General features: G+C 42.5%; 1 protein-coding gene across 2 annotated transcripts in view; it reads right to left on the bottom strand.

Moving 5' to 3' along the window:
• The window catches only part of PDE7B (phosphodiesterase 7B), a 170,719-nt gene that overhangs the window by 128,415 nt on the left and 26,488 nt on the right, over positions 1–15,816 (bottom strand). Inside the window, exon 1 of one of the 2 annotated variants that reach the window (XM_081855343.1) lies at positions 4,994–5,361. The exons of the other annotated variant lie outside the window; for it this stretch is intronic. Within the exon in view, the coding sequence (XP_081711469.1) occupies positions 4,994–5,014 (21 nt within the window). The 5' untranslated portion in view covers positions 5,015–5,361. Of the gene's footprint in view, positions 1–4,993; positions 5,362–15,816 lie in introns of those variants that run through there. 2 annotated transcript variants of the gene reach the window in all.

Genomic DNA, 15,816 nt, shown 5'->3' with positions numbered 1-15,816 from the left:
GGTTAAGCCTACATCTGCATTCCTTCAGACAAGTGCACTTAGGTGCTCATCCAACGGCATCTGCTGCTCGCTCCCTGTGATGAAAGGAGCAGGAGATTACAAGGTTGCTCTAGCAGTTGATGACAGGCACCTTGCAAGTAAGATAAACTTTGCAGGATATCTGTACCAAGCCAGTTGAGAATAGAGCTCAGTAGACGAGCATCATTTTAAAGACGTCCAGTGCTGCTGCACCAACCGCTTTCAGCTATAAACAAAGTCTCTGCATTGTTTAGTTACTGAATATATGGCTAGGATCCATCAGTGAGTAATAACAGGATCGATCAATTGTAAGCATGGGTCACCAGAGATCCAGCTGAGGAATAATGCACAAAGAGGCTGGATGAAAATGAGTTCAGACAAGAACAGGGTTAACAGGTGGTTCCTAAGCAAAAATAGATGTCCGTGGATAGTTCCTCTCAGAAGAAAAAAACGGGAGGAGAGGGAATAACTCTCTAACAGAGTACAATTGCTGACTAGGTTCAGGACATAAAAGCAGAACAGGCTTAGCACTGCTTTTCAACCATAAAGAATAACTATATGAAGCATTTTTCAGCTGCTGCATTTGCTACAGGAAACTGCAGCAGAGGACTCGGGAATGACTGGCACATCTTGTCTTGCTGCTGCCTTGCACATGTAATGCAGCTCTGAACGTTCTCATTTTTTAAGCATGTATTAAGGTCGCAAAACATGATCTTTATTAAGGCAAATATTCAACTACACACACCAGTTTTATCGGCTTTACTGTTCACGTGGGTCAGGAACTGCAGACTTGATAATCAAGGGAGGCTGATGAGTTTATGACTGGGCCATGAGGACACAATGCTTGCTGTGATTTCCTAGGCATTTGTGGGAGTGCGTCAGGCAGGGGTCAGGAACCTCGGACCTGGGGGCTGAATGCAGCCCCCGCAAGCCCTTAGGAGTCTCCAATGGTGGGTTGAATCTGGAAGAGCTACAGCTCCTCCCCAGCCCTGCTCTGCACCCAAAGAACATAGTCATGTGTCCTTTGACTATGTTAAACCTATTGTTTGCCTAAATGGAGGAGAGAGAGAAGTAGCAGCCTGTGAATTTTGTGTTGCTGGTATGTAGTTTACTGTAGAAAGGAAAGACTCTCACTCACTTTTTGCCTCTGGCCTCAGGCACCACTGGCATGTAGCCCCTGGAAGGGTTGCCTACAAAAAAAATGTGGTTCTCAGACTGAAGGAGCTGCCCCTGCCCTTAGGTAGGGCATGTCTGGTGGTAGGAAGCACAGAAGTTTCAAAGATGGGCTTCTTGCACATCAATTCCAATCACCTATTGACCCAAATCTGCCTGACTGAAGGCAATGTGGTGTAGTGGTATACGTGAACAAGCTAAAACCATACAGAAGTTGCAGCTGAAGGTGTTATTAGCATTTATCATAATGCATTTCAGCCTGTGCCAACCTCCCCTGAGGCTGAAATGAGCACATGTAAGGAAAGCTTAAAGGTTGCATTGCGTAAAGATAAATATATTCTCTATGAACTCTATCGTAAGAAAAATGGAATGCTTACATGGTGCTGTTAATATTCCCATACGGAGCTTTGATATGTTTAGGCTATGACATTGTTGGACAAAGTAACCAGCCCCCTTAGGGGTTGAGTCAAATCATTCTAATAATTTCATATTATTCTGACATTTAGGATGGAATTCAACATCACACTCTTCCAGTAATTCTGTCTGTCCACGCATTGAATCTTGCCAGATGTTCTCCTCTCTCCCTGCCTATGCACTGTTTTGTGGGTTCTCCTGAACCCCAGAGCCAATTTTGGAGGGCACAGGGAAAGGAGGGAAGAAGTCCCCATTGCACAAGTCCTTGTGCAGGGCTTTTGCTGATAGGGATGGTTAGGTGAATCCCACCCTTAGCTGGCTACCTTGTCTTAACATTCTAATGCTAAGTTTTCTTTCCTGAGGTCCTTTGGAACTTCCCTCCTCTGGAAACTGAGCAAACATTTGGCCTGGGTATTATTCAAGCACAACAGAACATATTTATTTGGGCTAGAGTTTGTTCTTGCTAAGTTAGGTCATTAATTTCAATAGGTCTACATTGAATGAAACCTGATTGAATACTGCTCCTTGTGTGGATTATTTTTTTTACCATTGTTATGTGTCTACCTGACATCTGAATTATGGTATACACTGTAATCAGCTCCTAGCATTTGGGATGCAGTGGACCAGAAATTTAAACAAATGACTGATCAGTGTTGTTTATAGGACATTTACAGAAACTAGCTAGTGTGTCCCAACAGAGTGTAATTTTGTTTCTGCATTTTGTTCTGATTCTGAGTTAGTATGCATCTTAAGGCATTTTAAGGCATTTTATCTTGTTCTGAGTTAGTATGCATCTTAAGGCATTTTATCACTGTTTGCAAGCCTGAAAAAGTTGCTCTGCTCAAGAATACTGCATACAGTCTCTTTGCAGACATTCTGAGGGCATGCAAAACATTTGTATAAAATGGATGCTTAGAAGAGGCAGAGTGATCCTCTAACCATATAGAAGACACACACAGGGCCCCAAACCTATTGAAACCAATAGAATTATAATCACAAATTGTAAGAACAACATGTTATAAAAGGCAATCAATGGCTGATGCTGAAAAAGGTATCCTAGCGCTGAGGTCTACTCCTGTCCTGTGAAATGTGAAGCATCTCTTTTCTCGTGATGCAAGGGCACAACATGATGTCTTTCCATTCCACTCATATGTTTCAACTGTCCCTATTCTAAGTTGCTCGCTTCCACTGAAGGGAACAAGGGAGCCCACAGTGGGATGCCAACACGCCGTTGAGTAAGTGCTGCAACATGTTGTGGAACATTGGAGAGACGCACCACATGGTGTACTGATTTTTCAAGCATCTCTGCATCTTCTGTAACATTTAGCTTCTCCCTTGGTTGTTGTGACTTATTTAAACCCATTAAACTCACAAGGATTTAAACAGAACTTAACCTCTCCTGATCAGCAGTCAAGACTTCTGGATGCCGGGGGGGGGGGGGATTCTCTTCCCATTTACAATCCTCAGCACTCATATAGTATAGTGCCGCATTAGTTACATACCCCAATTAAACTTGCAACAGGGACGTTCAGGGTACAACCCTATACTTGCATTCATGGAAGCATGCACTACTGAACACAGTGGGACTTGCATCAAAGTAACCTGTAAAGAATTGCACTGTTATTACTATCAGAAACTAGTGTCCTTCAGAAAGTTTGAGGGCTTCTTTCTTCTTCCCTCTGATTTGTCCATATTCCTGTTCCTGCTACAGTGATCATTTAAATTGAATAATGCACAATTTATACATAGCAGTTGAAATGATTCTCTTCAAAATAGTGTTTTTGAATTTCCGGAGCTTGCTAACATTTTTCAGTGTATAAGATCTACTGTAGACTGGAGAGAGAAGCGAGAGAAGCTAACAGTGCAGTTGATAAAAACTGACTGTGGCTGACAGGCAAAAAGGGAAGAAGGATGCCTTAATTCTGCATATGAAATGTGTCATTAAGCAATTTATTAATGACAGCAGCCTCTTTGTTCTTGCAGCCATCAGTGAAGATACAGCAAAGGAAATGGAGGAGCTGCAGTTATGCATTTGCAATACACAAAGTCCTTGTTTTTCCCACCAGGCACTGCAGGATAGCAATTGTCCATTCACAGCACATAGCAGATAGTCTGCATTTCAGAGCTAATATTTTACCATTCCTAAGCTGGCACTTATGAATCAAGTGCAGTTACTTGTTTCTCCCCCCCCCCAAAAAAAAACCACCCCTTCAAAGTATATTTCTAGGGTGACCCATCCAAGGTTTCTGAATTCGTAAAAGCAAAATGAGTTTGAAATTAAGAACAATAATTTTCAAAAATGCAACACGTCCCTCCTTCCGAACAGCTCGACAGAGCTTTCAGAGTGATGAAACTGTGCAATGCCTTCAGACAACACAGCTTTCTGCCATTATATATGTGTGTGTGCATCATGGGCTATTTGGGCAGGATTTTAAACATACATCTCTCTGGGAGCAGCTTTCTCAAATGCATGTTGCAGCCACTCTCCTGAAAACAATGTGAGTTCTGTTCAGCTGAACCACTGCTCCTGCTCCCTGCAGCACTAGCAGGTCACTTGAATGCTGCAGGCACCCTCCAAGTTAAGAGTACAGGCTGTTGTTTGATGACCAGTTGAACGTATATGTCACCAAACAGTCCTGAGAAGATGCTGTTCACTGTTTTGCCCTTCAGCTAGCTGTTAATATGTTATCTCTTTGTTGATAGTTTCAGCACAAACCCTTCAATGAAGTTAAGGAAACAGAGGAGCATTTGTAACCTGCTAAAACACCCAGAAGATAAAGATCTGTAACATATATTGCTAAGAAAAAAAAATTTTTTTTTGCATTGCCATTCATTTCTCCCGCCATCAGTTAAAAACACACTATATTCCTAGTTATCTGTTCCAGCACATTTACAGCAGAGTCCTTTTCATGTCTACTCAGAAGTAAGACCCATTGAGTTCAGTGGGATTTACTCCCAGGTAAATGAGTACAGGATTGCAGCCTCAGTTACCTGTAAACCTTCTCTTCTTCAAGCCACTGAAATGCTTAAGAACTAAAGGGGGGGGGGAAGCCTCTCACTCTCCTAATGGTCATTAAGTGTTACTGTCCCAGAACCTTTCCTTTATGTTTTGCACTCAGTTCAGTTACGATTCATGCAAGTTTCCGTGGCTTAGGGACAATACCAACAACGATGAAAATACAGCCACGGATATTTTTAAAAAATAAGCAAGCAGCAGTTTTCTTAGTGAGAGCCATCAAGGTTTTCTTCAAAACACAAATATCACCTCTGTTACTAACTTTGGCAAACGCAATCTCTCTTTCTCTCTCCCCCCCCCCTTCCTGCAACCTTTAAAACAAACCTTCCCACCCATGATCATGCCGTTTCTGAGGATTTGCTATATACATACCTCAACCATTAAACAAGACATTTAACCATAGTGGCAGTTCTGTGACCTTTGAATGCTGCGAAATCTGTAAGCGGCGCAGCTTGTTCATGAAGACTTGTGCTGCAGGATCCAGAAACTGCATTCAGGATGAAGCAAATAATTGAGGGAGACGCGCGAGAGGAGAGAGGAAGGTGCGCATGGACATGTGCAACGGGGTGGGTGGAATGACCAAGGAGACAGGAGAGTGCCAAGGAAGCAGAAAGAGAGGAGAGACTCTCCACAGAAGACGGCGGCGGCACTTTCCTGCCAGACGGGTGCTGGGATAGAGCGCTTTGCTGCAGTCTCTGAGTGGCTGAGTGTTCAGCAGCAGAGGCAGCAGCAAGTCGAAGGCCAGTGCCGTGCCTGGCTGGGAGGTGCTGTCAACTGCCACAGGCACAGCCGAGCCGGCCAATCAGCTTGCGCCCTGCGAGCTCGCTAGAGTGAAGCCTGCTCTGTTTATGTTTCCTCGTTTCAAGAGTGACGTCAAAGGGGTTTAGTTTTTCCTCTGCATGTGCTATTAATTTTAAAGGACTACTATGGGAAGAATGTGGCAGTGAATTCGGCAGGCTACCACCCTACTCTAGAAAGAAACCAGAGCTGGAGGTGTCGTCCCCCCACAACCCTACCCCCGCCAACAGATTATTCTTAAAAAAAAAAAAAAAAGAGGAAAAGAAAAGAATCTAGATCTCACTTAGAAATGTTTTTGCAGTCAGCTTTGCTGCCAGAGCGAGCTGATGAATGCCAGCAAAAGAAAAAGGCTTCACATATAGATTTGTGTCAGGATGCAAGACTGCACGCTGCAGGGCTTTGAGGGAAAGAATCTAAATAAAAAAGGAGCTTTGGGCTATGTGCGCACATTTTATTCTAGAATCAATGGAGACTGAGTATTTGGAGGTTTGGGGTTGTTGTTTTTTTTACATAGTCCACACAGTGTCTAGATTATTTTGTTGGTGTTTTGCCCCCCAAAGTGCTTCCTGAGAAACTGGTTTCATGACAAAAGTAAAAGCTCATTGCAGATTGATGCATTACCCTGCAGTGTGTACATGGGCGTAGGCAGGATTTTTGTTGGGTGGGGGCAGGACTTTGGGGGGGGGGCGACAGAACCAATATGACTGGTCAGTTACCTAAGTATTTCTATTGTTTTTCTATTCTACTGCCCCCTTGCCCCCCCCCAGCTACACCCATGAGTGTGTCCACTTGAAAACAGATGAGGGTAGTCCCAGCAGTGTGTATACCTGTTCAATGACTTTGTGGGTAGGTGTATACTAAGACTGCAATCACTGCTTCCTTCTTCATTCACCTGGGGCATATGAAAGGAGGAAAAGGCACAAACAACCTCATCAAGGCAAGGGCTTTCAAAGGATCTGTTCTCTTTCTGTGTTATGTTGTTATATATAACATATATCCAAGATCTGAAGAGCTGAAGAGCTGAAGGAGGACTTGGATCTGAATTGTCACTGTGTTTTCATGTTTGTTACTACTCTGGATCAGATTTCCCGTGCTTCAATGTTTCTGGCATTTGTTGATATCAGATTTATTGTTTTTATTTCCAAGGATTTGACAAAAATAACTGTTTCTTAAGTTTTACTTATCAACTTCATAACATGGAAACTTACACAATGTCCATATTCAAAGCCCCTAGGCAGCACTCCATTTTTCTGAGTAAACTTGACTCTAAGCCACAGAAAAGCTGTAGGCAGTGAAGGTCAACTGTAGATGAAGGTTGCCTTCACCATGGTGCGCGTGTGTGTGTTGGGGGGCTAGCCACTGTATTCAGTGGCAAAGAACAACGAAGCAGACCATATCCTGACACTCTTTAACTTGGCGTTCACATGGGAGAATGAGGAAATGGAGGGAGAAGGGGGAGAGATTGAGTAAGAAGACTCAGTGGTCCATCAGAGCAGTTCCTGGGCCTGCAAACTGAAGAGAAGGGGGGCACTCACAACCATAAGATCCTCCTCCTTCTTCAGATGTGGAAAATGCACTAGGAGCGAGATGTCCTGGCTCTCTCTGGGTAAAGAATTCAAACTCAGATTATGGTTGCTGCCAAAAACTTCCATGCTCAAATCAGTATGGTTCATGAGCAAGGCACAGGTTAAAGGCACAGCAGGTGCAATATGTTGGCTGCTTAAGCTAAGATGCTGATCCAGTCGTTGACACATACCAGGGATCCCTGTTGTAAAGTAATGGGGTGGGCAAGGGTTTAGTGTGGCAAGTGAAGCATGTCTTTGGACTGCGCAAGCAAATGGGAACTCCTTCTGGTGGGTTGGACCTGAGCTGTCCATTCATGCCAGTGCTGGCAACTCCATGTTCTAGGCAACCTGGCATCGGATGCTCCTCCAGAGGCAGACGCTCACCAGTAGGAACTGGAGGGAAAGGATGCTCCAGCAGTCCAGGGGCTGTGGGCTGGGCTGGCATGGGCTGCTTGGGGGACAGTCTAATATATCCCTCCCCGGGATCAGACTCCCCAGGTTCTCCCCAGGCAACTCTGATGTTTCTCATGGCCCATCTCAGCCTGCTTGATCCCTCCCTAGAATAATTGGCCTCCAGCTCCTCAGGCTTCTCCAAATGTTCATGCTGATCTGACCAGCCTCTCCAAGACATCTCCATGAGACTTGTGACACTAAACTTGTACAAAGGCCCAACTGATGGTGTCTCTGCTAATCTAATTGTAATCAGAATGCAACATGGTATTTCAGCAAACAACAGTTGCTTTTATAGCTTGGATGCTAGATCTTTGCAAAAATCTAGAAGGTTTAAAGCTTAAACTCAGTGCATAAGTGCAACTGGAAATTGTGTGAGTTCCTGTGATACATTTTGTTTGTTTGTTTGTTTGTTTGATTAGTAGATATGATTGTGGCAATGAAGGAAAGTCCTTGGCAGTGCTAAAGGGAAGGTGGTGATTCAACAAATCCTTTGCTTATAATACAGCACTGGTTTAAAGTATTTGGAAGTCAGATTGATACAAATGTGGTACAAGCCAGGTGAATCAACACCATGTTTGAGCTGTAATAAATAGTCATGCATAGACATGTCATAATTTGGAAGCAGAGAATTATCTCTGATACATCTTTTTTAAAGCAAATGTGAATGTTAAAAGAACCCCGTGAACTGCTCCAGTTATGCTGGAGGGGTGAAGTGGCAAGACAAATTTCCTTAAAATCATAAAGCACAACTGGATTGCTTTAAAAATCCTTTATGAAATGTCTCACAGGTTCAGTAAAAGCTTGTTTCATGTAATCTCCCAAGGGGAACACTAAAAGGTTAAATCTTTTATGTAAAAGTTTCCAGAACAATTTTGAGTATTTAGAAGGGATGGTTACATTTCTAAGTAGATATACCAGATAAAAGCATATTGTCTACTGTAACTTGTAAGAGAATAACATGTGAGATTTGAGGCAGAAAGAAATAAGGGTGCATCTTAGCATAGGGGAAATAAATGTGGCGCTAATCAACAGATATCAAACTGCTCCTGCAAAGGCATTGTTCATACTACAAATTCAAGCATAGATCAGAACAAACATTTTGGTGGCATTTCCCCTCAGCCCTCACAGATAATTTATAGATTCAAAAATGTCTGAATGCTATGGACTCCTGTTGGTTCATCATTAATTAGTGAAGAAATAATTGCAGAATAGATCAGACATGGTTGAGCAGGCCACTGACTTGCCTGCTTCATAAATCCATTCACATGCTCAACTTTTCAAGTCAAGGAGTTACCCCCAATGGGTCTTTTGACCTCTCAGCTTGAACAATCAAGCAGCCCAACTTCTTGCCCATTCAAATTTCTGTTGCACTACACTACATAATTTGAGGGCAAACGGTGGTTTGCACAAACCACAGTTTGCCACGTTCAGATGAAATGAAAAATCTCCTCCCTTCATGTGCAGGGGAATAGTGGAGGGAGGACTGTACAAGCCTGTAGCTTGCCACTTCTCATTCTTGTCATAAGCAACCATGGTTTGTCACCACATCTTCAAAATCCATATGAAACTTTTGGTTTCATAATTGTTCATGTACTAGACACAGAGGTTTAGTCTTAGATATTTCTATTTCCATATTATTGAGTATAATGCATATTAAATCAAGGCTGCGCTGTTACTTTTTGCACTTCTGTTTACATTTGTACTCCAAACTAATTTGTACTCTGTTTATTATATGGTTAATTTGCTACATTTTGAAAAACACAAGTAAAAACCCTTTTTAAAAAAATAATAATTGCCCACATAAATGAAGCAGTGGCACGTGTGTGCGCGCAAGGACAGTGGCACCCTCCCAGCAGCAGTACTGTTTGCCACAATAGGGATGGGACAGGGCAAAGTGATCACAAGGTCAAGGGAGTTCCAGGTTGATGGCAGTGGCCTTGCAGATATATGCACCCACTGCTTGCACCCAACCTTGAGTTCCTCTAACCTTGCCCCCACGTCTCCCCATCACCTTCCCCGCGGATGCAGTACTGGCACCCAACGTACACCAGGGCTGCTCCGTTCTCTCATGCACTGCAGTTACATACATAATTGAAATATCACATAATATTGTTGAGTTTTGTTGGGATCCTCACTATTGCCCTCCAGTTTCAGCAGTGGAATTTTTTGGTCAACGTTCTCAAGGCAACACCCTCCCCCCATACTGTTTTGCAAAGAGTGGATGTGTTCATCGGTGACAGACATCTCTTTTTACCTGCCCTAAATAATGTATAATTACAGACCCCCCCCAGGTGTCCCTATTTTCCAGGGATGTCCCTGATTTAGAGAAGCTGTCCCTATTTCCGATTTGATCCCAGAACGTCCCACTTTTCCTTAGGACGTCCCTATTTTCATCAGAGAAATGTTCGAGGGTATGTTAGCGTTGGGGTGGTTTGTGTGCCAGGAAGGGTTGCACAGAAGGAGGGGAAGGAGGAGGCATGGACATGGGAGTGAAGGTGAAAATGGGGTTGCAGAATAGAAAAGTGGCTTCAGAAATGGAATTGGGAAGGTAAAACATGGTTGCATGGGGTGGGAAGGGGGTTAATACGGGAGGAGTGGCAGGGAGGGTCGGCACGGGGTGTGAGCAGGGGTGCAGTCCCTATTATAATATAAAGGCACTGGGTGCATTTATAGTGGGGAATTTGGGCCTCAACATCATGCTAGTGATGGTCTTAGTTTCATACCCCAACCATCAGAGTAGAAGCTGAAAGGTCAGAGTTGCAAGTACTAACATGAACAGCCACTCCCAGGTAAGGCAACACCACTGAACTTCCAGCTTACTACGTTAGCTCAGTAGTTTATTATTACATGACTGTGTGATGTAATACAAATTACCACTGCCACTCCAAGGTGGTAGGAAGGAATGCCGCTCCCTGGGATCAGGATTCTAACTGGCTGGTTATTAATACATGGAATGGCATTAACCGATAGCAGGGGATGCAACCCTGTGACTAGTGTGCACAGAATTGCAGGCTATAGCTGGAAAGAGTCATGGCTGGCCGTCTGTCATGGCAAATTAATGAAAGACATTAAAGTAATTGTACATGGTGAGAGAAAATGTTTGGAAGATGCTATATAGGTGGTACCACATCCCTGTGAAGTTGGCCAAAATGTATAGACTAAAAGATAAGAAATGCTGGAAATGTGGGGAGGTGGAGGGTGACCTATATCATCTATGGTGGACATGCAAAAAGGTGAAAGGCTTTTGGGAATCGGTTTACAATGAGCTTAAAAGAATATTTAAATACACTTTTCCCAAAAGACCTGAAGCCTTTTTGCTGGGAATGACGGGTAAAGATATTAAGAAAGAAGATAGAACGATATTCCTCTATGCCACCACAGCAGCGAGAATTTTATTGGCACAATATTGGAAAGTGGAAACTATCCCCAATATAAATGATTGGCAAATTAAAATGATAAAATATGCTGAGCTTGATAAATTAACAGGTAAACTAAGAGACCACGATGAACAGAAATCTCTGAAAAATTGGAGTAAATACTGGAACTATATTGGAATAAATGCTTAATGTGATTGGCGGGGTCAGAACAAATACTACCAGCGTGTGAATTTAGGTCTATAGATTAAAAATCAAATACGTAATGGAAGCAGATATTCGATACTTACCAAAAGGATGGAAGGAAGTCCAGGAGGCGGTTTCTGTGGGTGTGTTTTTTTTTTTTTTAATCTTTTACTGTTTTGTGAAACAGCCAGATTAATCTATCTTTGTATAGTTAGAGAGAGGAAAAAGTTGGCTTGTATATCTTGACTCTTTTTTTTGTTACAATTTTTTCTTTTGTATTTGGTTGTATGTTTGTTATGTGCATAACCTTAATAAAAATGTATTTGGAAAAAAAAATTAAAGTAATTGTACATGGACCCCAACTTTCCTTCCACGAATGTAGAGCAGTTCTCCCTTTTCTTTGCTGCATCCCCCAGTCCTCCACTGCATCTTGTAAATGGCCTGCAGCTGAGCTATGGGCCTTCTCATTCATTCATTCAATTTATATACAGTCTCTATACCCGCAGGTCTCAGGGCAGTTCACAAAATAAAATCACAATATAAAACCACAAAACATACAATCAAAATAAAAGCAGCAGCAACTTTGTTGTCAATGTCTTTCTATCCTAAAAGGAAAACATACCTGCTTTTTTCTTCCTACCACACCGAGGTGCCCAAGGAAGCTTTCAAAGAGAGAAAGAGGCGTCTTCCTTCTTATTGCTGTGCTGGTTGGACCTGCTGTCTCTTCCCTGCTGCTGGCAACACAGGTGCAGAAAAGGCTTGCTAGCTTTGGGAGGCCATGGTTGCCCAGCCCAGCTGGTAAAGAGAAGGCCCTTGAGGAAGCTGCTGTTCCTTTAAGAGTTGCACAGAACCAAGAATTTCACCAGGTGCAGTGTTTCCCATGCTTTCTGACAGAAGAAGGCAGCAGGTGGAATTGTCCTTTCCAAGCAAGGTTGCAGGAACTTTTTCGGGGGGGGGGGGTCCTGAACTAAATGGCTTTACACTTTATCCCAGAAATCTGTCTACAGAAGCAATGCCTTCCTAAGGGTTGTAGAACCTCTTCACAGCAATTGGTCTGGGCAAATGCCTCCCACTGGCTTCAGTAGGAGGCTGTTCCCCAGCCAGATTGCTGGGGGTGAGGGCGGGAGTCTGGATACGCCTGAGTGGCCCCACCCACTTTTGCATTGGCCCTGCCCACCAGTGGCATGTGGCTTCCAGAAGGCTAGCCATGAGGAAATGCATCTGTCAAGCTCAAAAAGATTCCCAGCCCCTGCTTCACACAGACACAGACAAACATGTCTCTGGGAGAGAGAGAGTCTGGTACCCTGCATATTAACCATAGAATCATAGAGTTGGACCCCCAAGAACATTGATCTGTTTCAAAACAACTATTTACCTATGTGGAACCAAATAAAAAGGGATTTGGAGGTGTGGGGAAGAAATTGTCCTTTTGGGGGAGAATATCTACGATAACAATGAGTGTGCTACCAAAGATGTTATTCCTTTTCCAATCACTGCCGATAATCAAGGGGGCATCAATTTTTAAAGAATGGCAAAAAATAATTTCAAGATATATCTGGCAGGGCAAGAAGCCAAGGATTCAGTTTAAGTTATTAACAGATGTGAAAGAAAGAGGTGGCTTCGCCCTGCCAGACCTGAAATTATATTACGAAGCATCATGCCTCTGTTGGATAAAGGAATGGATCAAATTAGAGAATGGAGAGCTGTTAGATTTAGAAGGATTTGATAACAGATTTGGTTGGCATGCTTATCTATGGTATGAGAAGAAAAAAATTCACAAAGGTTTCGAAAACCACATCTTCCAAAGATCACTGATAGAGGTATGGGAGAGGTATAAAAATTTGTTGGAACCTAGACTCCCCCAATGGATTTCACCATTAGAAGTGATGAATGTGAAAAAAATCAATATGAGGGGGAGGTGGACAACATATGGAGAATTGGTAATAAGAGGGGAATGGAATGGAATGGAAAATAAAAACTTATGGAATGGAAAATAAAAACTTATGAAGAGGTGAAAGAATCTGTTTATGACTGGTTACATTACTATCAGATCAATGAAATGCTTAAAAAAGATTGTAAAATGTGTGGGTATGAAGGTAAAGAATCAAAATTTCAAGTGGAGGTATTGAATAATGAGTATAAAAATCTGTCTAAAATGTATAAAATGTTGCTGGAGTGGCATACAAAAGATGAAGAGGTAAAAGCAGTAATGATACATTGGGCAATAGATTTTGGTTATAATATACAGTATGATGACTGGATGAAATTATGGAATGAAAGGTTAAAATTTACGGCATGTACTGCGTTGAAAGAAAATGTAATGAAAATGGTTTACAGATGGTATATAACGCCAGTTAAATTGGCTAAAATGTACAAAACAAGCAACAAGTGTTGGAAATGTAAAGAAAAAGAAGGTACTTTCTATCATATGTGGTGGGAGTGTAAAAGGGTGAAAGGCTTCTGGGAAATGATATACAATGAATTGAAAAAGATGTTGAAATATACGTTTGTTAAAAAACCAGAGGCCTTCCTATTAGGAATGGTAGGAAATGAAATTAATAAGAGAGACTGTAAACTGTTTCAGTACGCAGTGACTGCTGCAAGGATACTTCTGGCCCAAAGATGGAAGCAGGAATAAATTCCAACAGTGGAAGAATGGAGAAGGAAATTGACTGAATACGCAGAATTGGACAAACTGACTGGGAAGATTCGATATCAGAAAGACCAAAAGTTTATCGAGGACTGGGGGAAATTTACAGAATATCTGAAAAACATATGTGATGTACAGACAACGCTTGTTGGTTTTGAAGAGACTGTGAGATAGTAAGAAATACTGCAAAAAAGAGAGTAAGAGGAAAAGGAGTTCTAAAAGGCAATATTATGTTTAGAAATGCGTTAAACAAATAGAAATTTTACGAAAGATTGACAGAGAAACTGAGGGAAGTCAAAAATTGAAGAATGAGTGTTAAACTATTTGTTGACTGTATAATTGTTTGGAAAATGAATAAAAATCATTAAAAAAATAATAATCATAGAGTTGGAAGAGACCACAAGGGCCATCGAGTCCAACCCCCTGCCAAGCAGGAAACACCATCAGAGCACTCCTGACATATGGTTGTCAAGCCTCTGCTTAAAGACCTCCAAAGAAGGAGACTCCACCACACTCCTTGGCAGCAAATTCCACTGTCAAACAGCTCTTACTGTCAGGAAGTTCTTCCTAATGTTTAGGTGGAATCTTCTTTCTTGTAGTTTGGATCCATTGCTCCGTGTCCGCTTCTCTGGGGCAGCAGAAAACAACCTTTCTCCCTCCTCTATGTGACATCCTTTTATATATATTTGAACATGCCTATCATATCACCCCTTAACCTCCTCTTCTGCAGGCTAAACATGCCCAGCTCCCTTAGCCGTTCCTCATAAGGCATCGTTTCCAGGCCTTTGACCATTTTGGTTGCCCTCCTCTGGACACGTTCCAGTTTGTCAGTGTCCTTCTTGAACTGTGGTGCTCAGAACTGGACACAGTACTCCAGGTGAGGTCTGACCAGAGCAGAATACAGTGGCACTATTACTTCCCTTGATCTAGATTCTATACTCCTATTGATGCAGCCCAGAATTGCATTGCCTTTTTTAGCTGCCGCGTCACACTGTTGGCTCATGTCAAGTTTGTGGTCAACCAAGACTCCTAGATCCTTTTCACATGTACTGCTCTCAAGCCAGGTGTCACCTATCTTGTATTTGTGCCTCTCTTTTTTTTTGCCCAAGTGCAATACTTTACATTTCTCCCTGTTAAAATTCATCTTGTTTCTTTTGGCCCAGTTCTCTAATCTGTCAAGGTCGTTTTGAAGTGTGATCCTGTCCTCTGGGGTGTTAGCCACCCCTCCCAGTTTGGTGTCATCTGCAAATTTGATCAGGATGCCCTTGAGTCCATCATCCAAGTCGTTGATAAAGATGTTGAATAAGACCGGGCCCAAGACAGAACCCTGTGGCACCCCACTAGTCACTCTTCTCCAGGATGAAGAGGAACCATTGATGAGCACCCTTTGGGTTCGGTCAGTCAGCCAGTTACAAATCCACTGAGTGGTAGCATAGTCAAGACCGCATTTTACCAGCTTCTTTACAAGAATATCATGGGGCACCTTGTCAAATGCCTTGCTGAAATCAAGGTAGGCTACATCCAATTTGGGCAGTTGAAGTGCAGCTAATACCCCTTGCTCACATCTTTATCATGACTGTGGCACTGTTCTACTCCAATTCTGTCCTCATTTTATTTCTGAAGTAGGAGGGTTCAGCGCTATTTTTCTAGAAATGAGGTGCCGGAGCTTGCCATGAACGCCTCCCTTGTTCTCTTATAACAGCAATGGCGCCCACCTGAGAGGTGCTGGAGCTGAGTTCCGGTGAGTTCCGGCTGAAAAAAGAAGCCCTGGGAGGGATCATACCATAACAGTCATATAATTATTGTGTAACAAATATAAAATGAAGAAGTCGTGTTCACAACTAAGAACCAACGTTAAATGTTTTGTTTAAAAACCATAACCGAAGTTTAATGACTCTTCTGTACACAAGAAAGTAATAATTATATTGTAGTGAAAACACAAACCAAAGGAAGAATAAAGTGTGAGAGAACGGGTAGGAGTGTGTGTGTGTGTGTGTGTGTGTGTGTGTGTTATGAAAGGACTAAAATGTGAATTAAAGGCATATGTTGACTGAAATCATTTGAGCAGTTCCTGATCTATAATCCTAAAGGCAGACTATTCTATCAGCAAGGCTCATAATCGGGCTAAACATGACCCAGATTAAGAGGAAAGCTCTTGGCTAGCAGGGA

The sequence above is a fragment of the Podarcis erhardii genome (genome assembly GCF_964252035.2).
Source record: "Podarcis erhardii genome assembly, chromosome: 3".
NCBI classification, from domain to species: domain Eukaryota; kingdom Metazoa; phylum Chordata; class Lepidosauria; order Squamata; family Lacertidae; genus Podarcis; species Podarcis erhardii.
The sequence above is the reverse complement of the archived record's forward strand: the minus strand, read 5'-3'. Positions and strand labels throughout refer to the sequence as shown.